We start from the raw sequence: 24,267 nt of genomic DNA, 5'->3' as shown, positions 1-24,267 counted from the left end.
TCTCCTGACTGCGCGTGCACACTGGAAGAACCAGTGCGCACGCGTGGCCGCCAGACAACAATGGCACTCGTGCACGAAGAAGGAGAACACCAGCCATGCGCACATCACCATCCAGGGAGTGGTAGAAAAACACCATCATATTTTAAACATGAACGCACAAATTGCACAGTGTTAGGTTGACCTAACGGTCACAGCTGTTGCCAGCGATGTCCGAATGCAGAGAGGGTACCGGTGACCCCCCCTTCCTCTGCTACTCCGTCTCAATGAAAACAAGCGGACGCCGTTATACACATAAGACTGGAGATGTGCGGCTCCGAATAGAAAGTGTATTGATATTGTTTACATTACAAAGTTATACAAAGTTGATTAGGGCGTAACTATGCAACATACATATTCATTAAAGGCGTGAATTACAAATTCCCAGCAAGAGAAATTAATATAATGACTTATACTCCAATAACAAGATGTTTTTCAGTCGTCTCTAAGTCAAAACTTTCTGCGTCCTTGAGGTTGGTCTCACAGTTTATTACGCAAATAAGTCTGGTTCGGTCTTGCCAGGGAGAATGAATTTCTATTATTTTCTAAGTCAGTGAAAAAGGTTAACTCTTTCCTCACAATACCATAAGTAACGTACTCCACCACAATGGTTGCCGTTCCAGACGAGCCCGTAAGGTACCTTTACTTTCAAAGCGTCATGTCAAGGCTCGTCTACAGTTTGCTCCTGATCACTTGGAGGACTCTGAGACAGACTGGTTCAAGGTTCTCTGGTCTGATGAGACCAAGATCGAGATCTTTGGTGCCAACCACACACGTGACGTTTGGAGACTGGATGGCACTGCATACGACCCCAAGAATTCCATCCCTACAGTCAAGCATGGTGGTGGCAGCATCATGCTGTGGGGCCGTTTCTCAGCCAAGGGGCCTGGCCATCTGGTCCGCATCCATGGGAAGATGGATAGCACGGCCTACCTGGAGATTTTGGCCAAGAACCTCCGCTCCTCCATCAAGGATCTTAAGATGGGTCGTCATTTCATCTTCCAACAAGACAACGACCCAAAGCACACAGCCAAGAAAACCAAGGCCTGTTTCAAGAGGGAAAAAAATCAAGGTTTTGCAGTGGCCTAGTCAGTCTCCTGCCCTTAACCCAATTGAAAACTTGTGGAAGGAGCTCAAGATTAAAGTCCACAGGAGACACCCAAAGAACCTAGATAACTTGGAGAAGATCTGCATGGAGGAGTGGGCCAGGATAACTCCAGAGACCTGTGCCGGCCTGATCAGGTCTTATAAAAGACGATTATTAGCTGTAATTGCAAACAAGGGTTATTCCACAAAATATTAAACCTAGGGGTTAAATAATAATTGACCCACACTGTTATGTTGAAAATGTATTAAAATTTAACTGAGCAACATAACTTGTTGGTTTGTAAGATTTATGCATCTGTTAATAAATCCTGCTCTTGTTTGAAGTTTGCAGGCTCTAACTTATTTGCATCTTATCAAATCTGCAGGGGGTTGAATACTACTTGTAGGCACTGTTAAGCTGGGTTTACACACTGCAACATCGCAAAGGACATCGCTGTAACGTCACCGGTTTTGTGACGTAACAGCGACCTCCCTAAGTCTCTGTTGAGTCGCTGGTGAGCTGTCAAACAGGCAAACCTGGCCACCAACGCAACAGCGATCCGGACCTGCAGAGCGACCTAGCTGGTTGTTGGGGACGTTGATAAGCAGCTTTTTGAAAGGGAAGTTGCTAACAAAGTCGCTGCAAAGTCTTTCACACACTGAAACTTTCTAGCGATGCATGCTGCACAGCGGGAAACAAAGGACCTAGGAATGGTCCTGAACAATTTTGTAGCGATCAGCAACTTCACAGCAGGGGCCAGGTCGCTGATGTGTTTCACACACTGCAACATCGCAAACGACATCGCTATTGCGTCACAAAACCGGTGACGTTACAGCGATGTCGTTTGAGATGTTGCAGTGTGTAAACCCAGCTTAAGACTGGAGATGTGTGGCTCCGAATAGAAAAGTGTATTATTTTGTTTACATTACAAGGTTATACAAAGTTGATTAGGGCGTAACTATGCAACATACATATTCATTAATCTACATTCATTAAGGCGTGGATTGCATATTCCCAGCAAGAGAAATTAACATAATGACTTATACTCCCATAATAGTCTATAATGTTCTTTTTCCCATAAGATGTTTTTCAGTCGTTTCTAAGTCAAAACATTCTGCGTCCTTTAGGTTGGTCTCATAGTTTATTACGTAAATAAGTCTGGTTTGGTCTTGCAAGGGAGAATGAATTTCTATTATTTTATAAGTCAGTGAAAAAAGTTAACTCTTTCCTCACAATCCCCCCTATTGGCGTGATTGATGGACAGGGGGCCATCGAGAAGCTGTGGACTATAGAGAGAGCAGGCTAGCCTCCAGATACTTTCTGAACCGCGGGTTGCTCAGGGAGTGTCGTCCGTCACCCAGGACTGCCTGTATACCTCTCGATAGGAGTCTCATCATGATACGCCAAGGTGATTTCTAGAGGAAAGAGTAGAGAAGAGAAAAAAAAGGCATATTAGTGATTTCATACGGGTGCTGAATAATCATTGTATCTACATTGCTTCAAGCAGCGGGAAACAAAGCCATTAGCAACTTGAACACTACATAAGCAACGAGTAAACAGAGTAACACTTGGAACACTGATTGCAGTATCCCCATGAACCATCCTCCTATTCCCTTAAACCAGTTTGCAGGGTTGAACATTGAAAAGGTATTGCTCCACCAAGCATTTGAGCTTCTGAGTACCTCCTCATCATGTTTTTTCCTCAGCTTTTGTATCTCAGTTAAACTGGCTTGGGCTTTTAAGGTTCCTTTTGGATCTATGTAGTGACAACAGCTGGGGCCTACCACTTGGCACATCCCCCCTTGGGCTGCAGTGAGGTAATCCAGTACCAAAGTATGTTGGTTGGTTACAATGATTAATTGTCTCTGTATGGCAATGGTACTATTTACTGCTTGGAGAACCTCAGAAATTTGATCATCAAGATAGTCAGTGCTGCCACCAACTTATCATACATCTGCATTATCATGGGATAGATAAAGAGAGCTGAAAAATTTGTTGACATGACTCATTTGAATCACATGGGGTCGGCCACTAGGCCTGTCTTTGTTGTCTGCCACTCTCTTTACCAGTTGGTGGAGAGGCATTTTCCCTGCCGGTATATCAGTGGTATTGATAATGAAGGTGGCAGGAGTCAAACGGGCCAAGGTGCAGGTGCCATTTACTCCTACTGGTAGCCATTTGTAGGCATTTTAACCACAAACCCAGTAGGTCTGCGGTGGGAGATCCCAGATGGCAGAATGTTGTAATAGGAGTCTATGTACTATATCTATAAAGGCCGATATGTTTCTGAGCATACACCATCCGGGAAGTTGGCCTAGGGGACTACAATACCCTGCGGACGGTTCACCACAGGTTTCTCGGCTAGGCACATATGGGTCAGAATCATTGCACCATAAATTTCCGGGTTGGGAGTAACAAGTATCATTTGTGCCTTCTGGAAACAATGAATTGTATACCCACCCATGGTCATGCAGATGTCTCTCTAACAGCAAGGGTTTAAATGCATTTGTACTGTCAGAGGTTCGCCCAAAACTTATTTTGATTCCTTCTGTTGGAATCTTGCCCATAGTAGGTGTTTTTGTGTAATTACGGGGTACCCAGCTGCTTCCTTCAAAGGCTAAATATTGCTGGGTTCCGGGAAGGCCAGTAGTAAGATTGCCTTGCCACCAGGGGAAATCTACCCACCCTACTATTGGTATGGGCACACTAGTGTTCCACAGTTTTTGATACTTGGTGTCATTGACTGATAGTCTGTTGTAACAGCCTCCCCATTGAAACACTTCGTTTATTGGGACTGGTATGGCTAAGTATGGCATGGAAGAAGCTGTCACAGGTGCGTGTGTACATATCCAGCAGTCTGTGATCTCAAGTTTTTCAGCTAACACTTCATGATGGGTCTCAAATGAATTCTGCCGTGGTGTAGAAGGCCCCAAAATGGGAGTACACATAGAAATACTTAGCAGTATTAGGCCTTCTTGCAGTGGCTGGCATGGACCCATGTCGATCTCCCCTCAAGTTTGATGGAGGTTGGAGTGGTCAGCTGGACAGTCAAAGGCCCTTTGAATTGTGACTCAAGGGTCTTTCTCACGTGCTTCTTTAGGTAGACCCGGTCACCAGGCTTTAGAGAGTGGGTTCCTGGAATGGCATCAGGATCAGGTAGAGAAGAGTAGACCCTTTGGTGGGTTTCAGTTAGTCTCTTCTGCAGAGAAACAACATAAGACGTTAGGCTATCACATTGCAGGTGTAACTCCTGCGGGAAGTAGCATCCTAATCTGGGTGCACTACCAAAGAGTATTTCAAAGGGTGAGAGCCTGTGCTTTCCCTGCGGGGTAGTCCTTATAGAGTAAAGAGCTATGGGGAGACATTCTGTCCATGGTCTACCAGTCTCCTCCACTGCCTTGGCTAGTTTGAGCTTTAAAGTTCCATTTAACCTTTCCACTTTTCCTGATGACTATGGGTGGTAAGGCGTGTGTAAGGCTGACTGAATGCCTAACAGAGCACAGGTGTTCTGGAAAACTTGTCCAGTGAAATGAGTATCTCGGTCTGACTCTATGACTTCAGGGAGTCCAAACCGAGGCACCAGCTCACAGGCCAATTTTTTTGCTGTAATTCGGGCCGTGGCTGAGCTTACAGGATAGGCCTCTGGCCATCCTGAGAAGAGGTCTACATAGACAAGTACAAACTCGTAGATGCCATATTTTGGCAACTGTATATAGTCTATTTGTACTCTTTGAAATGGGGCAAACATCTTTGGCATGTGTCTTTGCGGGGTTTTAGTTAGCTGGCCTGGATTGTGTTGTTGACAGATGTGACAAGCTTTTATTCTCTGGGAGGCGTATTGTCTGAAGCCGGGGGCTACCCAATATGGTTGCATCTGGTTCATGATTGAGTTTGTGCTACCGTGTGTGGGGTAGTGGTGTACTTGGAAAATGGCAGGGAACCAACTGCGTGGCAGGACGGAAAGTCTGTTTAGGCGCCAAATCCCCTCCACCTTTTCTGCCCCCTTGGCCCGCCATCCGGCCTTTTCTTCCTCAGAGGCGTTTTCTTGTGTCTCAAAGAGGTTCTGCATTTCTTCCTCCGTCGTTTACACTGTTTCCGTCTCCTTCAAAGGGAGTAAGGCTGCTTGTTTTGCTGTTTGATCGGCCAAGCGATTTCCCCTTGCCTCGGGTGTTTGAGCCTTGGTGTGGGCAGCAACCTTTATGATTGCTAGCTGCTTTGGTATCAAGGCTACTTCCATTAGTTTCTTCACTGAGACTCCATGCCTGATGGGATTTCCTGTTGCTGTGAGGAATCGTCTAGTCTGCAAGATAGTGCCAAAATCGTGTACAATGCCGTCTGCATAGGCTGAGTCCGTGTAGATGTTCGCTGTTCGTTCTTCCAGAAACTCAATTGCCCAGATGAGGGCGAGAAGTTCTGCTTCTTGAGCAGATATGCGTGGAGGTAGCGGTTGTTTGGCTAAGACTGCATATAGAGTCACTACTGCAAATCCGGTGTGGAACTTGCCTGCTTCATCAGCGTATCTGCTACCATCCACAAAAAGTTTAAAGTCTGGATTTGTAAGCGGTGTTGCCTGAATATTGTGCAGGGGCTTTGCCTCATGTTCAATGAGTTCCTGACAATCATGATCAAATGGTGCATTGGTACGTTTGTCACTCTCTTCTGTCCTCTCTTCTGTCCCCCCTTCTAAACTTGTGAAGATCAGCAGATCAGCAAGGTTTAGACTGGTAACTCGAGCAAATGAGATGTTTGGGGGTAGCAACAGCGTGCACTGAAGTCTCAGCTGCGGTGGTGTAATTCCAGGCTTGACTGAAACTGTAACGGGGGGCACGGGAAGTGTGCCGAGGTCAGTTTTTGATGTGGACCAGAGTTTTGCAAGAACTTGTATTAGTATTGGGTCCGTGTTTACTTCACGTGTAACATCACATTCTGGTTGATCTTCTGTCATCTGGAGGGTGCACAGGACTTCTTCTGGGATATCTTCTGGAATTTGCAGGATAGCAGATCCATCTTCACTGTAGACAATCTGAGCTTGCAGTCTTGATAGTAGATCTGCTCCCACTAGGGCATCTCCACCCAGGGGGGACACTAAGAATTTAGACACGAACATGTGTGGTCCCAGTTTCACCTTCAGTGGATGTGTTATTGGGATTATCTGGGCTTGTCCATCAAATCCGGATGCTACAGTAGCTTCAGATGAGATGGATCCTTCAGGCACTAGGTTCCTGGGGAGTACGGAGCGTGAGGCTCCTGAATCCACCAAAGCTCTTATTTCCTTGTTGCCAATGTGAAGGGGGACGTGTATAAATGGACCTCTGGCATCCCTATCCCGTGCTGCCGCAAGTCAGGCAGTCTTCTCCTTCTGATTCTCTGGTTAGTTTTGAGTGTCCCTCTTCTTCTTTCTACAGTCTCTGATCACATGTCCTCTGATTCCACAATAGTAGCAGGTCGGTGCCTTCCTTCTTGTACCTTCTGGCTGACCATCCACTGCTGCTATGACAACTTTCCTGTTGCTCCTTTTATCCTTTGCATCGGTTTCTAAGCCACTTGCTTTGTTGACTAGAAGATCTATGTGTTCCATGTTTCTCCATTCTGGGCAGCACACTTTCAATCTTTCTGCCAGAGGTGCATGTATTCCATCCATGAAGGATCTTACCAGCAGGCGACATATTGCGGCTGCTTGTATGTCCAGCCCTTCATCTGCGAATGACTGCATCAATCTGTAGTAAAATGAGCTGACATTCTCCACAGGACCTTGATGCACTGGTCCCATTGTGCCCTTAGTTCTTTGCTCCTGGGCGCAGAAGAGATTGAGTCTTATCATGAAGTCTTGGCCCGATTCCACATTACGGGTATTGTCCGGAACATGTCCTGTCAGGTGGGCAGTGAGTTTGGCATACAGTTCGGGAGACATTTTAACTCTACACAAACCTTCCATGTCCAACCAAGTGCTTCTGTAGGAGACCTGTATTTGGTTCAGGTAACGTGAAAAACTGACTGGGTTTCTAGTCGGGTATGGAGCATTTTGCAGGAAAGCCATCTGCTCGGCTGGAGTCCAGGGTAGACATCATACGTACGAGGAACTGCATCTCTGGGAGCATCTGGATATGGATGGATTAACAGGTGGTCTTATCAGGACTCTTCTTTCCACTACGGGATAGAGAGGCACTGGTGCTGTGGCTTGTAGCTTGTGCTGTGGGGCTCCACAGGCTAGGCATGTTTCACTCCAGTCCGGATTTTGTTGGCCACAGTTTGTGCAGGTCCATTCCGGGGATCCTGCTATTTTTGGAGTTGTTCCAGGAGTAGCTGACAGGTACGGAGGAAGCTGCTGTTCCTTATTAGCCTGCTTCCCAGCTTCTTCCCATGTGTCTGATTCTTCATGGTATATCCAACCTTGATCGTGGGCTGTTTTTGCCATGTCTGAAAGAGTTCTGACTAGTTTAGTCCATGATTTATCTGCTATCACTCCTGCTCTAGTAGCTCTTATTGTGTCCCATTTGTTGGGGTCCAATTGATCCTTCCCCTTCAATCCAAATGTCTTAAAAACTTCCTTGGACTGACTGGCTGTTCTTTTGCCATGATAACACGTAATGAGATGTTGCAGGGTGCATCCAGCTCTTCTGTCTTTTGATATTCCTTGCCCCATTCTTCGTCTATCTTCTTCAGCTTTTAGACCCTTGAACGTCCTTTGGACTAAACCTACCTACCAAAAACCGAATCTAGATACCAAGGTAGAGTATGATCATCATAAACCGAAAATTTCTTTTACCTTAAAACCATAATTTTTATTTGACATATATGCCACAAACAGAGTACATACATACATTGAATATGATAAAAAATTATTAAATTATTATGAGAAAGAAAGGTGGGAAAAATTATAAATATCCTTCTCTCACTCTTCCTCACATACGGAGGTCGGCGTCCTAATTGATCATGACGCCCCCGTTCCTCGTCGACTGACATCCTCTGCTGACCCTTCACTCACTCTCAAAAATATCCCGTGTATCTATATATCAGTGGGTAAGGTGCAACACCAAAGATAAAGCCCACAAGAGTAGTATGTACACATAGAATGTGTGGAGAAAGGGAACTATGTCTGTCACTATTCATCCGTCATAGACTATTAGGGATGGGCCAGACTAAAGCTGGTGTCACACATAACGACAACGACATCGCTGCAACGTCACCATATTCTGTGACGTAGCAGCGACCATAGATGATCGTTAGTAAGCTGTCAAACATGTTCTAAAAAGCAGCGACGGAGCAGCGATCATAGCGACGTCGACGGTCGTTGTGTGGTTTCAGACGTAGCGTAGCGTCGCTGCTGCGGTGTCAAACACAAGGATTATCAGCTTATCAGCATGGCGCAGCGGGATAGCAGCGATCAAAAAATGACCTGGAGCATTCAGGTGCGAGCAACAATTTCGCAGCAGGGGTCTGATCGTTGTTATGTGTCACACACAGCGACGTCGCTGTTGAGGTCGCTGCAACGTCACAGAATATGGTGACGTTGCAGCGACGTCGTTGTCGTCGTCGTTATGTGTGACACCAGCTTAAGTCCTTAAGTCGACATTCAATAGATTTCTAATATTGACTTAAGCTGTTTTTTTTGTCCAGGATTCACCCTACGCATTTCGCCCCTTAGCAAATAGGGGCTTATCAGGGGTATATCAGCATGGATCCTTGAAATTCACAGCTTCAAACCATTTACATAAAATAGCACCGGGACCAATAGATAATATGGTAAGTCCTCCAGGAACAATATGACACCACTTGATGCACCTGGTAGATTGCTGCTGAACATAGCCAGAACCCGATTTAAATTCAGACTCTATCTTGCCGCAACAGGTAGAATCCGTGCATCCAGCACTTAGTCATGTGGAGTGTGCAACCCAGGATTTCAGATCCTTAAATACCAGAGTCCTTAGATAACTTTCAAGTCCTCTGAATCACATCAAGAAGGTAATCCCCAGGTAACGATATGTACTCCATCTGGACGTTCATTCAGAATACATACCGTATTTTTCGGACCATAAGACGCACTTTTTTCCCCCCAAATGTTGGGGGAAAGTGGGGGGTGCGTCTTATCGTCTGAATGTGGCTACAGGGAATGAGGGTGCTGCGGTACAGCGGGTCATCGGGGACACGAGCAGGCTGTAGCAGCCTGCCGTGACCACGTGGACCCGCTCATTTAATATGCACGCCCATCCCCCGCCCATCATCCCTCAGCGCTGAAGCAGGCACTGACAGGTGGGCGGGATGATGGGCGGGGGATAAACAGCCGGCCCGCATGATCACCCCTGGCAACTACGGCCTGGAGTGATCATGTGCGGCTGTATTCACTGCCCCCCGCGCATCATCATCAGCGCGGGGAGCAGTGAATCAGTGTACAGTACTGAGTACTCACTGTTCCCCTGCAGCATCGCTCGTTCTCCCGTCTATGTCAGCGGCAGCGTAGCTGAGTGGAGCCATCCCCGTTATCTTGCTGTATCGCGATCATCTCCTGTGCCGTCGGCTGGGTGGAGACTAGCGGCACGCACAGTGATGACATCATCGCTGTGCGCATGTGTCCACACGCAGCCGCCACCGGCACAGACACAGGAGATGATCGCGATGCAGCAGAGTAACGGGGACGGCTCCTCTCAGCGGCGCTGCCGCTGACACAGATGGGAGGACAAGTGATGCTGCAGGAGAACGGGGACGGCACCACTCAGCGGCGCTGCCGCTGACACAGACCGGAGGACGAGCAATGCTGCAGGGAGTGAGGTGAGCTGAGGTGAGTATGAACGTTTATTTTTTTTTATGTGCCACAGGATGCGGCCATACACCAGGATGGGGGTATAATATGAGCAGGATGGGGTCATCTGAGCAGGATGGGGTCATATCAGCAGGATGGGCGCATATGCCATGATGGGTTATATAGCAGGATGCAGCCATATGCCAGTATATAGCAGGATGCGGCCATATGACAGGATGACGGTATATAGCAGGATGAGGGACATATACTGTATATTCAAGGCAGGAGGATCATTACCAGGATGCGGCACCTTAGTAGAGAATTTGGGGACATTACCTCCATAACAGTGTAGGCAGCAGATCCTTGCCCCATAACAGTGTGTCATGACCACATTTTTTGCTTAAAATTTTATTTTCCTATTTTCCTCCTCTAAAACCAGGGTGCGTCTTATAGTCCGGTGCGTCTTATAGTCCGAAAAATACGGTACATACAAATCTTTGAAATAAATACTCTTACCCAATTTGCTGAGTGTCTTGGAGGAGGCAAGGGAGAGGGGGATACTGCCAGAGTCTATGAGGGAGGCGATAATAACAGTAATACCTAAAGAGGATAAGGATCCAAAACTCCCCGAATCATACAGGCCCATCTCACTGTTAACGATGGATGTAAAAATTTTGGCCAAAGTACTCTCTTAATCGATTAACAGAAGTGATATCTACCCTAATCCACCAGGATCAGTCGGGTTTTATGCCTAATAGATCCACGGCAAAAAATATACTACGATTATACCTTAACATGCAACTGCCGGTGGACAATCCAGGATAGAGAGTAATAGCTTCATTAGATGCTCATAAAGCATTTGACAGTGTGGAATGCGGATACCTGTGGGGACTGTTAAGACATATGGGATTTGGCCCTAATTTTATATCCTGGATACAGCTGTGATATACTAGACAAGTAGCTAAAGTGAGGATTAATGGATTGTTGTCACACACGGTGGATCTACAAAGGGGTACTCGCCAAGGATGTCCGCTCTCGCCTCTCCTTTTTGCTCTGGCAGTGGAACCACTGGCGGCTGCTATACGGCAGAACAGACATAAAGGGATTTGTATATGGCCATCTAGAAGAGAAGATAGCCCTCTATGCAGACGACATTCTATTGTTTCTTGGAGACCCAGGGGCATCGTTGAGCTGTGCCATGCAGGTGATCGAGCGGTACGGGGGGGGGGGGGGGTCTCTGGACTGACTACAATTGGACCAAATCAAATCTGTTTCAGGTGGACGCAGGAGTGGATAGCTCGATCCTGGGAGATGAGGTCAACAGACTGAGGGTTGTGGACCAGTTTAGATATCTGGGCATTCAGGTATCCATGCCAATTGGGAATTACACTACTATTAATCTAGTCCCTTTGCTGAAGCAACTGCGAAGTAAGATAACTGCTTGGAATAAGCTTTCAGTAATAGGACGGATTAATCTTATTAAAATGGTGCTTATGCCCAAGATACTATATGTGTTGCACAATTCTCCTGTTTGGATCCCTCAGAGTCACTTTAAGGACATTGATTCCATGTTCCGTGCTCTAATATGGAAGAACAAACAAGCCAGACTTAAACTCGAAACGCTACAGAGACCGAAGGATGAGGGGGGGCTAGCACTACCAAATCCGTGAATATATTATCTGGCAGCTCAGAGTCAACATTTCAGGGGATGGGCAGATATAGGGGTGGTAGACCCAGCATCCAGACTGTTAGGGCATGTTCTGCATCGGAAGCCATTAGTGTTCGGACTGGAGGACGGATCATTTGGGAGAATAGGAAAAACAAACCCCACACTTAGCCTGATGAATAGAATCTGGAGGAAGATCAAGCAAATTAGAGGGATTACAGCAATAACTGAATTCTCTCCATTGTGGGACAATGAAAACTGCTCTGAGATATACAATATAGGCAAAATTAAGGAATGGGCACGTAAAGGTATATGGTATAATGGGGCAAATTCTTAGCCAGGGACGTCTGAAATAGTTTACGCAAATACAGGATGAGTTTGGGATATCCCCACTTGGGTGGTACCAGTACAAACGGCTGGCGCATGCAGTGGTGGCTCAGGGGGTTAAGCAATCATTGCTGGTACAGGCAGACCTAGTACTGAAATATGTGTGTAGTAGTGGACGCACAAGAGGAATCATATCTACTATATATAGGAACATACTGCATACATATTTGCTTGATCACCCTGTAAACACTAGGACTAAATGGGAGGCAGAGATAGACAGGATCACTGATGAGGTATGGGATAGTGTTTTGGGATACATACCAAAATTATCAACGAGTGAACCAGCAAGATTATCCCACCTCTACGTGGTGCATAGGGCATATGGATCCCCGCTAATTATGTGTAAAATGGGATTGAGGAGTAACTCCGACTGTCCTAGATGTAATGGAGAAGGTGCCGGTGTGGCGCACTGGGCTAGCCAGGTCGTCACAGGTACTGCAACAACACACCCCGAGATAGGCACATCAGCCAGACACCAAATCCTTGTTGCCTCCCTCCAGGGGCTGATGTCCACACCAGGTGGGGTGGAGCTAGGCGGTTGGCCCCACCCACTGAGGAGTTCACAGTCCTGGAGGCGGGAAAAGGAAGTCAGAGGAGTTGAGTAGAGGAGAGTGAAGAGGACAGTTTAAGGAAGTAGTAGTAGAGGAGCAGACTGACCGGGTACGTGGCCCGGGCACCAAGAGCAAGGTTGGCAGACGGTGGTGGCCGTCTGCAGGAGAGGCAGATCGACGCGAAACCGTAGGACTGTGGTCGGGCGGTGGCCCGCCGGTACCAAATCGGGGAGCGAAGTGAAGCCAGCACAAACCGGCAGGGTCTGCGGACCCCGACCAGGCTTGGAGTCGCCGTTAAACAGGTCAAATCCGTTAGTGACGCGGAACCCCAGGGGTTTCCAAACAGCCAAGACCCGACTGAAGGCAACCGTCCAAACGGCAACAGGGAAATACAGCTACCGCCACAGCTAGAATTCCCAGGGCCAGCGCCTGCGGGCAAAAGGGTTCCTCCGGCCTATATCCACACTGGGGAGCGGGTTACCGGTGGGAAGCCATCGGGACCGAAGTTACACAAAAGGTGCAGGGAAAGGCAGCCACCACCGACCGTCCGGGAGAAACCACAGCAGCCGGCTGCAGGACCCGTCCATCCGGCTGTTTGTTTTACCGGAGACTCTGCATCTGTTCTTGGCTGAGTGAGTACCACCGTGCCTTCCGGCACCGCGCTGCCCCCGCGACCCTGCACCTCACCAACCGTACAACCCCGTCACACCTCACCGGGCCCCGGGACAACCAACCCCTGCCCACGGAGGGGGAAACAACATCCCAGCTGCTCCCTGCCATCGCTCCCGGGATCCCCGTCAATAGCAGCGGTGGTGCCCCAACTTCACCACAAACCGTGGGTGGCGTCACGGACCAAATCCCCAAACACAACCCCCCTTTTCACTCACAGGCGAGGAGCGCCGCTCGAGTCCCGAATCCGGCCCACCGCTCGAGGCACCGAGCAGCCGCAGCGCCGGACCCGAGCGTGGTGAGCGCAGCGTACCTCCCCGCCCGCAACACCAGCATTTTCCACATGATGTGGATGTGCCCCAGGTTGGCACCCTTTTGGATAACTGTTGTTCTTAATAGAATAGAAGGAGCTTATAGATGTAAACTTCCCAGACAACCTCTGGTATGTCTTTTAGGTTACGTGGAAGAAATTAGAGTAGACAACAATTTTAAAATAGTGATAGCAAGACTGCTGTATGCGGCAAGGAAAGTAATTGCCAAACACTGGATGCAGGGGGACCCACCAACTAGAGGGGAATTTGTTGCATATGTTAATCATATTGTTCGAATGGAGAGAAGCATATATGGGAAAAGGAAACAACTTGCACTTTTTGATAGATTGTGGAATCCATGGTTGCAATATGGATAAATATTAGAGTTGGGAGATGTTGGACTAGGGGCAGAGATAGTTAGTTCTATACATTCCAATAAATGCTATTGAAGGGTTAAAATGTAAGATCTTTGATATTGATATGGGTAATATGTACGCTGAGGGGGGAGGGGATGTTGGGGAGGGAAAGTTTATAGTTCTGCTCGTTGTTTCTGAAAATATAAGCACATGTTTTGTATACTTGGTGAAAAATAAAAATTTATCTGATAAAAAAAAAAAAAAAGATTGTTGAAAGAAAAAAAAAAAAAAAGGTCTGATGTCATTTCCTTCTTGAATATGTTCGTCATTCTCCACTAGTGTATGCAGGAGAGCAGACAGCTGCAGAACTACAAGGCTCAGCATGCTCCATCCAGGACTGTATGCAGGAGAGCAGACAGCTGCAGAACTACAAGGCTCAGCATGCTCCATCCAGGACTGTATGCAGGAGAGCAGACAGCAGCTGCAGAACTACAAGGTTCAGCATCCTCCATCCAGGACTGTATGCAGGAGTTTTTTGCCCCCCAAAAAAATTATGTGGGGTTCGCCATATTTTTGTATGCTAGCCAGGTACAGCAGGCAGGTACGGGCTGCCCCCAACCCCCAGCTGTGCCTATTTGTACCCGGCTGGTAACCAAAAATATAGGGAAGCCCCCTTTTTTTTTTTTATATCATGAAATAATTAAAAAATAAAAAAATAAAAAATGACGTGGGCTTTGCCCATTTTTTGAGTTCAGCCAGGTACAACTAGGCAGCCGGGGATTGGAATCCGCAGTGCTGAGTGCCCAAGCTTTCTGGGCACCCCCGCTGCGATTGCAGTCCGCAGCCACCCCAGAAAATGGCGCTTTCATAGAAGCACCATCTTTTGGCGCTGTATCCAATTTTTCCAGCTGCCCTGATGCTGGGTGGCTCGCTGGGTAATGATGGGGTTAAGGCTATCTGTATATTATCAGCTGGCCCTAAGCCAAAATTCATGGTGTCACGCTAATATTAGACGTGGCCACCATGAATTTCTAGTAAAGACAAAAAAAAAAAACCAACACACAGAATAATATTTTTATTAGAAATAAAAACACAACACAATTAGGGACTCCATCTTTATTGAAATAAAGAAACCTCCGCAGTCATCCTGGGTCAAGGGTCCCGCGCCGTCCAATCCGGATCCAATATCATCTGATCGGTTTGCTAGAAGGCAAAGCGATCAGATGATGTGTCAGGTTCAAGGACGTGAATCACATCACACATCAGCTGATTGTATAAAAGCCGTTTATGCAATCAGCTGATGCATCAGTGCAAAAAAAACCAACTCACTTATGTGCAGACTCCTGTCTGATCGCTGCAGGAGCTGACGGTAATCAGCTGATGAAGTCTCCTGTCGGACCGCAGTTGCAGGAATACAAGTATGACACTCCAGCGCGAGTCGAGTGTCATGCGAGCATCGCACTAGTGCCCCGTGTGGCCCCAGCCTAACTGTGTTCAATGCCAAACAAAGCAAAAACTCAAAAACAAAAGTCTAATTGGATTAAAGCCCCCGTCACATTTAGCGACTTACCAGCGATCCCGAAAACGATGCGACCTGATAAGGATCGCTGGTTAGTCGCTGGTGAGATGTCACACAGTCAGACCTTACCAACGACTCAGTAATGATACAAGTTGCAGTAGCGACCTGTATAACGATCTCTGCTGTCATTGGGACCCTGTCACACAGTGTCAAACATAGCGATGCGTCCTGCCCAGCAGGACATCGCCTTTGAAGAATATGGTCCAGGACATTCAGCAATGACCAGCGACCTCACAGCAGGGGCCAGGTCGTTGCTGGATATCACACATAACGAGATCGCTAGCGAGATCGCTGTTGCGTCACGAAAACCGTGACTCAGCAGCGATGTGGCTTAGTGAGACGTGGCCTTAACTGATAAATGTAATAATGGTACTTAAGAACTTATGTCTAGGAATGTGTGGAGCTGCAGATTTGACATTATCTCTCCTTTCTACAAGACTGTTTGTTTAATGTTTGTTGGGGAGGGGGTTAGAGGTTGGGTAGCCTCCAATGTTTATTTGGTTATAACTTGTAAAACTTTAATAAAAACATTTAATTAAAAAAAATAGAGATTAAAAAGAATCGGTCCTAGCACAGATCCTTGCGGCACCCCACTGCTGACTATAGCCCATTTAGAGAACGTACCATTTATGACTACTTTGTTTCCTATCTTTTAGCCAATTGCTTACCCAGTTGCATATAGTTTCCCCTAGTCCTTGCTTCTGGAGCTTTAGTATAAGGCTATTATGTGGTAAAGTATCAAATGCCTTTGCAAAGTCCAAATAAATCACATCAGCTGCATTACCAATATCCAGGTTTGCACTTACCTCCTCATAGAACCCCAACAGGTTGGTTACACACGACTTATCTTTCATGAATCCATGCTGTTTGTCAGTTATTATATTATTTTCTGCAATATATTTTTGCATGTCATCCCTTAAAATGCCCTCAAAAACTTTACATACTACTGATGTCAGGCTTACTGGACGGTAGTTGCCTGGATCTACCCTCTTACCTTTCTTAAATATCAGTACCACATCAGCAATCCTCCAATCCTAAGGCACCAACCCTGATTCAAGTGAGTCTAAAAAGATGAGATACAGCGGTCTGTTGATAACGGAGTTCAATTCCCTCAATATTCGTGGATGAATGCCATCTGGCCCGGGGGATATGTTTGGTAAGTATATACACAGACATACCAGTGTTTCCCTAAATATAGTATGCCCTCATAAACTAAGCCATGGCAGGTTTTAGGGGGGGCTAGTGCAAAGCCATACCCCAAAATATTACACATGGTGAGAGGCGTGTTGATGGCTACCTCCAGCACTGTATGGCTCTAAACCACGGTGGTACTCTAGCAGAGGAGTCTCGCCATGGATTTCAGCCATACAGAGCGGGATAAACAATCATAAACCCCGTTTACCTTTATTCCCATTGTGCGCCCAGTTTAAAATAACAAATCTTCATACTACCCCCAGTGCCAGCACCGTCAGAATGCGTGGTGAGCAGCCTGGAGACAGAAACTACTTGAAGACCGGTGTCAAGAGTCCAAGTCACCTGTAACCAATATAGCACCTGGAATCATGAGGTAGAACCTAATGATTCCGGGGGCTTATTGCTCGCAGTCATACGGGTTTCCCAGGCCTGAGAAATCTCACTCAAGGGTGCGATTTGTTATAACGATGTGTACCGGTGTGCGGGTGAGTATGTACAATTGTTAGGCTACTTTCACACATCCGGTTTGAGCAGTGCGGCTCAATCCGGCTGTGAAACCTATGCAACGGATGCGGCGAAAACACCGCATCCTTTGCATAAGTTTTTACATGCGGCCCGTCCGTTTTTTTCCGGTTGCGGCATGCTACTGAGCATGCGCAGTGGAAGAAACTGCATGCGGCGTCCGGATGCGGTTTTTACCGCATCACGCCGCATCCGGCGTCCATAGGCATTGAAAAATGCGCCGCAGCGGCCGGATGCGGCGCGATGTGGTTTTTTTGCCGGAGCAAAAAACGTTGCAGGCAACGTTCCATCCGGCCGCGGCATCGGCTAAATTTGCCGCATGCGGCAAAAACCGGACCGAACGCAAGCCCATGCGGCATAATACAGCACTAATGTAAGTCTATGCAAAAAAAACGCAACCAGCGGCAAAAAAACGGTTGCGGTTTTTCTGCAGAGCGCCGTATTGTGCCGCAGAGCAAAAACCGGGTGTGTGAAAGTAGCCTTATTTTACACAGGGTGCACAATGGGAATAAACGGGTAACAGAGGGAATGTGTATTCACCCAGCCCTATATGCTCTGCGATCCACAATGACACTTCTCAGCTAAGATTGACACCTGGCTAAAAGTAAACGCTGTCACCCTTGCTTGAGTACAGTTGTGGATTGCTTACCAGCACTCCTTGGACAATATAGCAGGCAATCCTCAGCAGTTCACCTTGCCTAAAAATGCAAGTTTCCTAGGCAAACCTAAATTTTTTAAAGGTATGTAAACACACACAGGCGGAGTTCCTTTCATACACAGAATTGCACAAAAACACTCAGACAATGTATCAGCATACACAAACACATACGATGTAGCTTGACACACACACACACACACACACACACACACACACAATGTAGCTGCATACACACACACAGACACGTAACCTATGGGAAAGGGAAATACACTGTACTAAAATGTCTACAATAAAAAAAAAAAATTTTGGATGGTAAACCAAAAAGAATAAATTTAAATAATTTCTTTTCACAAGCTTGTGAAACAGTGGTGCCGGGTAGGGGTGGAGCTACTGTCACTGGCAGGCAAAGTAGTCGGACTCATTGGATCCACTGTTAAATTTGCCAGGCTGACCTCTCTGGTTGTGGGGGTGTGTAGGGGCGGGCCAGGTGCAGATAAACTGGATGCCACATGGGAAGGGGTGCTAATGATATTTCTTATGTCTGAAAAAAAACTGTGGGAGTAATCATAACGTTTGGTGGATGGTGGTTGTGGGCTAGTGGTGTGGAAATGGGGGGAGCGCAAGAAGGCAGGAGAGGCACAAGTAGAAGCAGAGAAAGGATCATATGGAGGACACTGGGTTTCAGTCTGTGATCGTTGTTGGGATGGTTGAGTTTGGGCCTGTGATGGGGCAGAATGTTGTAGGAATGGGTAAGTGTATTGGTGGGATGGTCCAGGGTACCGTTGGGATGGGGCAGAGTCTTGTTGAGATGGTGGATGGAATGCTTGGCTGGGAATTTGGCAAGGTTGGGCTGAGGCCTGGCAAGGTTGGGCTGAGGCCTGGCAAGGTTGGGCTGGGGCCTGGCAAGGTTGGGCTGGGGCCTGGCAAGGTTGGGCTGGGGCCTGGCAAGGTTGGGCTGGGGCCTGGCAAGGTTGGGAGGGTTGTGGATAAGGTGGGGCAGGGGTCTGGTAAGGTTGGGTGGGAGGATGTTGCTTAATTTCATGTGATAGAGATTGCTGACAGGCATGCATGATATTCAACTGGCTGTCACTAGGTAGGTTTTCCATCTGCCGGAGTACAGTCAAGAAGAACAAATGGTTGACTGATTTACTTGCATCCGCCTTAAGTTTGTCCAAGCGATTATGGATCTCTCTGAAGCCTCTTTGTACCTCGCTGAAGCTTCTTTTAACTTCAGCGAACCCTGCAGCCATTTTTTCATTTAGGTACTTCAGAGAATCTTGGAAAACTGAGCTCATGTGCACAAACTCCGGCAAAAAGTTCCTATCCAAAGGTTCCTGGCGCTGACAAACAGACAGGAAATCTGGTCTAGCTGTATGAGCAACGTCAGAGGCCAGGGATAGGGGAAAGCCTACGCTAGGACCTTCTGGTTGAATATCAGCAGCCTGGCAGGATTCTCCAGCAGCGGCGTGTGGTTGGGAGGATTCGGAGGATGATGAATTACCAGAGAGGCCAGCAGTGGGCATGGCTTCAGGTGGGCGGGTGGTGGTTGCTTTTGAGGCTGCTACAGGAAGGATTTCGGCAGATGGCTGTGATATACTCCCAGGAGTGCTGTGGGGGTGTTAAAAGAAAATAATTAGTGCATGAATTTTAATGCATTGACCTGTTGGAGAAAAAGCAGTTACATAAGGCAACACTTTTTGTAATCAGACATTTTTATGCTTACCTGCGGATCGCCAGCGTTGGTCTCAGGAAAGACAATGCGTTGTAATATATGTAGCGCTGGCGTCGACCTGCAGAACCACTGGGAGCCTTCATATCATTATTGAAGTCCCTTTTGTAGCGATCCCGAATAGACCGCCACCGTTTCATCACTTTTTCACCTGCAAAATAAAATTGAGAAAAATTTAAAATTTCCAAACAAAGTGCGAAGACAATCCCTGTAAAAGAAATTATGTTATTGACAAAGTAGTTACATTCATACATTTAAAAGCGGAATACTTACGGAGCAGACGCTGCGTGTTAGGGTCCAAGTCCTCCCATCCATCTACCTGAGATCTGGTAACCTCATCCCACAATCGGCGTGTCACGACACTATCCCAGTGGTGGCGGTGGGCGGTGTTCCACAAGGCGGTGTGTGTTTGAACATCGCTGATCAGCAGGTCCCCATCTATAAATACCTCCAGCTCCTGTTCTTCTCCAACATGGGGCCTGCTGCTGCTGGGTCCTGGCACCTGAAATCAGACAAAAAAAGTATTTGTACAAATGTACACAAGTACTCAAACAATTGAGATGTAATGCAAAGGGAGGCTTTTTTTTCTTTAAAAAAAACTAACTTACACCGCCACGGCGCGCACGTACACGACTCTGGGATGAGGTTCCAGGACCTGTAGGACGTGATGCAGCATCTGGTCCCTGAAAAAAACAGTTATTACGCTACTTTTACATCAGCGGTATTTTAACTGCAACATGAATGGTTTTTTTTGCCGTAAAACCGGATCCTTTACAAATGCGTTGTCAGATCAATTAATTTCCAATAGACTCGTGGCAAGATGCGGTTGCATGCGTCATACACTGGATCTGTTGTTTTGCGGTATTTTATCTGGTTTCAAAACCGCTACTTGTATCAGTTTTGACCTCGGTCAAAATACTGCATGTGCCTGGATCCGTCATATTGTGGCGCTAGCTGCAATGCATTTCAATGAGCGCCGGATCCTGCTGTACCGGAAGTCATCGCATTCTGATAGGCAGGATCCGGTTTTCTGCACGGAGCATGCCCAGAGATTAGCCAAACAACCTTATCTCAATGTACATACACCCTGGACAATCAACATTGCATCACATTTGCCAGAAGACCCCAGGGCTTGCACCTAATAGAAGTATAGCCAAACTGTGCTGTTAAAAATGCCCTGCTTGCATGATTTTGTTCATTGCTGTACTAATTTTTTTCAGTCATTCACAGTTAGAGTTGTGGGAGTTTTGTGAAATCTGTGACGCCACCATTTGTGTTTTTGGACCATCTAGGGATGCCAACAGCCAGGCTTAGGAGACCTCCGTACACAGACCCCTGCAAATTTGTGAGTATATTCACATTGTGGCCCAAATGTCTCCTTGCTTGCCTAGAAACCTGGAGCTGTAATGTACTTTCTTGTTTACATTCATAGCTGCTGTGACCTACGAGGCCCCTCCATATACCAGCCCGTGACACCACCAGGACACTCAGCCACCAGACTGATGCCTAGACCGCCCTGTGGTGACCCCTTCAAATCTGTGAGTGTACTCACATTGTTACCCATTGTCTCCCTGCTTTCCCAGTATCCTAGAGTTCTAATGTACTTTGTTTTTACATTCACAGCTGCAGTATGTCACAGAAAAGTGGTGCCAGAGCCCCCTTCCCTGCCAAGTGAACCTTCTTCCTGTCCAATGGAAGTAAATTTTAACTGACAAATTGGTCCTGCATCGGAGCCTATTATTTTCCTGCATCATGAATTGTGATATGTCCTCTCTTTTAGGTTAGTCCGTTGGCAGCGGAGCGGGTTGCAGATGACGAGGGTGGACCAATGCAGGTCGAGGACTCTTCCACTGTAAGTAGTTGATCAGCATTCAGCAAACAGTATCCTAAAGCACTCATTAGCCCTATATTGCAAAGTTGTGAGATATCCTCTCCTATGACCCAGCGAAATATGAATTTTCTTTTTTGGGGTGCCCTGCACCTGCATAGCTGCAGGTCTCCCGTATAATCCAACCTGATGGATCCTACTTCTAACCAGCAGTCTCCATGACCAGAAAATTGTGAGAAGATCCAGACAACATCTAATGTCTATGATCAGCTTTATCCAGTCATCTCCACCAAGTATAAACCACACACTGAATGGCCACATTATTACAGACACCCATATAGTAGCGCTTTGGATTCACTTTGACCTTCTTAACCTCAGCACTTCATCAAAAATTCAAGGTGAAATAGTTCCGCAGGATTACAGGGCCCATGAGGACATGAAAGTGTGACGCCCTGGGCAAGCCAGGGGTCACAGGTCACAACACCACCACACCCTACATCCCAGTTAGGAACACCTAAGCTACTAAAATCCTTGTTGCCTTCCTCCAGGGGCTGATGTTCACACCAAGGGGTGGGCCAGGCGGTTGGCTCCGCCCACCGAGGAGTACACAGCCTTGGAGGCGGGAAGAACAGTGGAGTTAGAGTTTGGAACAGTTGAGGAGTGGAGGAGTAAACAGTAAAGAACAGCAGTTAAGCTAGGGAAGTGAAAGTAGAAGAAAGTGAAGTAGTAGTGGAGCAAAGAAGAAGAGAGTAAAAGTGAGCGTAGAAAGACCTGAAGTTGGTCCGGCTAAGTGCAGGACAGTGTCAGCAAGGTCAGCAACAGCGGTGATTGTCTGGAGGGGGACTGCTCGGAGGTTACTGGAAGGACCGCGGACGGGTAGTGGCCCGGCGGTCTGGAGCAGTATACGAAGGACAGTCAGCACCAGGGCAGGGGGCCTCTCGGACCCCGGCAAGGCTAGGAGTCGCCATAATTTGCCAAATCCGTCAGTGAAGGGGACGTCTGTCTCCCAACAACCAAGTCCCGATTGAAGGCAACAGTCCAACCATTAAGGAGGAACACCGCCACCGCCAGGGCACCAGTTCCTCGGGGCCAGCGTCTGCGGGCAAAGTAGGGCTCCTCCGGCCCATATCCAAGCCGGGGAGCGGGTTACCGATGGGAACCATCGCTACCAACACACGAACATTAGGTGCAGGACAAAGGGACATCACCGTTACCTACTGGGAGAGCAAGTGCAGCCGTCCGTGGGAACCGTCTTACCAGCCATTTGTTTACCGAGAACTGTGTCACCGTCTCAGGCTGAGTGAGTACCACAGTGCCGGAAGGTACAGCGCTGCCCCCGCGTCCATCAGGCCCTGCATCTCTCACCTCCCCCTTGAGTCCCGGGATCACCAACCCCTACCCACGGAGGGGCAACACAACAACTGGCTGCTCCACATCATCACTCCCGGGATTCCCATATCGAGCAGCGGTGGTGCTAACAAATCACCACAACCGTGGGTGGCGTCACAGACAATAGACTCAATCCCCACACCCAAAACCCCCCTTTCACTCACGGGCGAGGAGCGCCGCTAGAGTCCCCGGGATCCGGCCCAACGCTCGAGCCACCGAGCAGCAGCAGGCCGCAGCAGCCGCGGCAGCCGGACCCGAGCAGCAGTGGGAGAAGCGCGGCGTCCCCTCCTCCGCCCGCGACAAAAGCATCTTGCATTTGCCAAAAATTAGATGGCGGTGCTAGTGACACGCCCGCAGCGGGGCCGTGGGGCACACATTTCTGAGACGGTCCTTGTCTTGGGTGGGATGGATGTCGTGGCGGCAAAGCCCGGTTCCGTGACCTCGGTGGTGTCGTTCAAAAGGGGAAGAATGGTGGGGATGGTAGTTATTCGTGACGCCACCTGTGGTACTCTGCCAGAGATTACAGACGCTGCGAGATGGGACCTCTGGGGCAGATGGTGACGAAGCTTAGTTGGTATAGCTCTCCAGAGGTAGAGCTGGGCCCCAGGGCTGTTGGGAGTAGCAGTCTGCAATGGCGGGGGTGCAGGCAATAATGGAGAGACACAGGGATGCAGTCAAAGTTCTTTTGGGGCACCCGAGGCTTCAGTCGCCACAGAGTATTGCACCTCAATAAAGGTGCAGTACTAATCCCGGGTAAAGAGGAGGTTAGTGCCGGTAACCACACCATTCATCACACATTCCGTCAGTTGCCCCTTTCCCAGGGGATTAGGTTAAGGTAGGGTCTATAGGATGGTCGCCAGAACATATGGGCCTCCAGCAACTAGTCCAGGGTCGCAGGTGAGAGGAGCATATCGAGGAGGCGGTGGGTGGGGGGGGGGGGAGGGGAAAGTAGGAGGAACATTCACACATAGGGAGTCGAGCAGGAGCTGCGGTCCAGGCCGGACGACAATTAGGGAGGAGGAAGGAGAAACCTACCTGTGGAACAGGAGATAACACGGTTGCTGAGGTAAGAGCTTGATAGCTCCCTCAGAACCAGCACAGAAAGGGTGCGGAGTCCTACGGTGGTGAAAACTTTAGGTCTCGCCATCAGAATCCGCCAGGCAGGGGATTGCACGTCCCTTCACCAACCTCAAGTGCCCGGGGCACAGCACCACAGAGCCAGGAGTTATGATCACGATACAGCCCATAACATACTCTCGCTGCCTGCTATACGGGACGGGAAATCAACCCAAGACACGAGTCTCTGTAGCACTTCAAGTCACAAGAATTCAACTAACACAGCGAAAGAAGGAAGAGATCACAATTTAATCACAACTTAGAGATGTGTTGTAATGGCGGTAGCGACACTGTCGGGCCCCTCTGCTGCGGCTGTGCCTGGGGCCCGTTGAAGAGGGGGGCCTGGGGCTTAACACAGCTAAGTAATTACACCGAGCTGGCCGGACCTCCCCTCTTCACCGGCCCCCTACACCAGTCATGGTTGTAATACCCTGATGGTGGCCCTGGGCATA

The 24,267-nt window shown here is 48.0% G+C and overlaps 1 protein-coding gene across 5 annotated transcripts in view; it reads right to left on the bottom strand.

Annotated features, from left to right (window-relative positions):
• Nucleotides 1–283: 283 nt before the first annotated feature.
• The window catches only part of LOC142311979 (uncharacterized), a 90,294-nt gene continuing 66,310 nt past the window's right edge, over nt 284–24,267 (bottom strand). For 3 of the 5 annotated variants that reach the window (XM_075350850.1, XM_075350851.1, XM_075350849.1), the window contains 4 exons: nt 20,091–20,165; nt 19,756–19,984; nt 19,477–19,633; nt 18,031–19,361 (listed from right to left, as the gene is read on the bottom strand). In XM_075350850.1, the coding sequence (XP_075206965.1) occupies nt 18,101–19,361; nt 19,477–19,633; nt 19,756–19,984; nt 20,091–20,165 (1,722 nt within the window). In that variant the 3' untranslated portion in view covers nt 18,031–18,100. Of the gene's footprint in view, nt 4,323–18,030; nt 19,362–19,476; nt 19,634–19,755; nt 19,985–20,090; nt 20,166–24,267 lie in introns of those variants that run through there. The other 2 variants (XM_075350854.1, XM_075350852.1) reach the window with 2 other exon arrangements.

This window comes from Anomaloglossus baeobatrachus, chromosome 5, assembly GCF_048569485.1.
Source record: "Anomaloglossus baeobatrachus isolate aAnoBae1 chromosome 5, aAnoBae1.hap1, whole genome shotgun sequence".
Lineage (NCBI taxonomy): Eukaryota > Metazoa > Chordata > Amphibia > Anura > Aromobatidae > Anomaloglossus > Anomaloglossus baeobatrachus.
The sequence above is the reverse complement of the archived record's forward strand: the minus strand, read 5'-3'. Positions and strand labels throughout refer to the sequence as shown.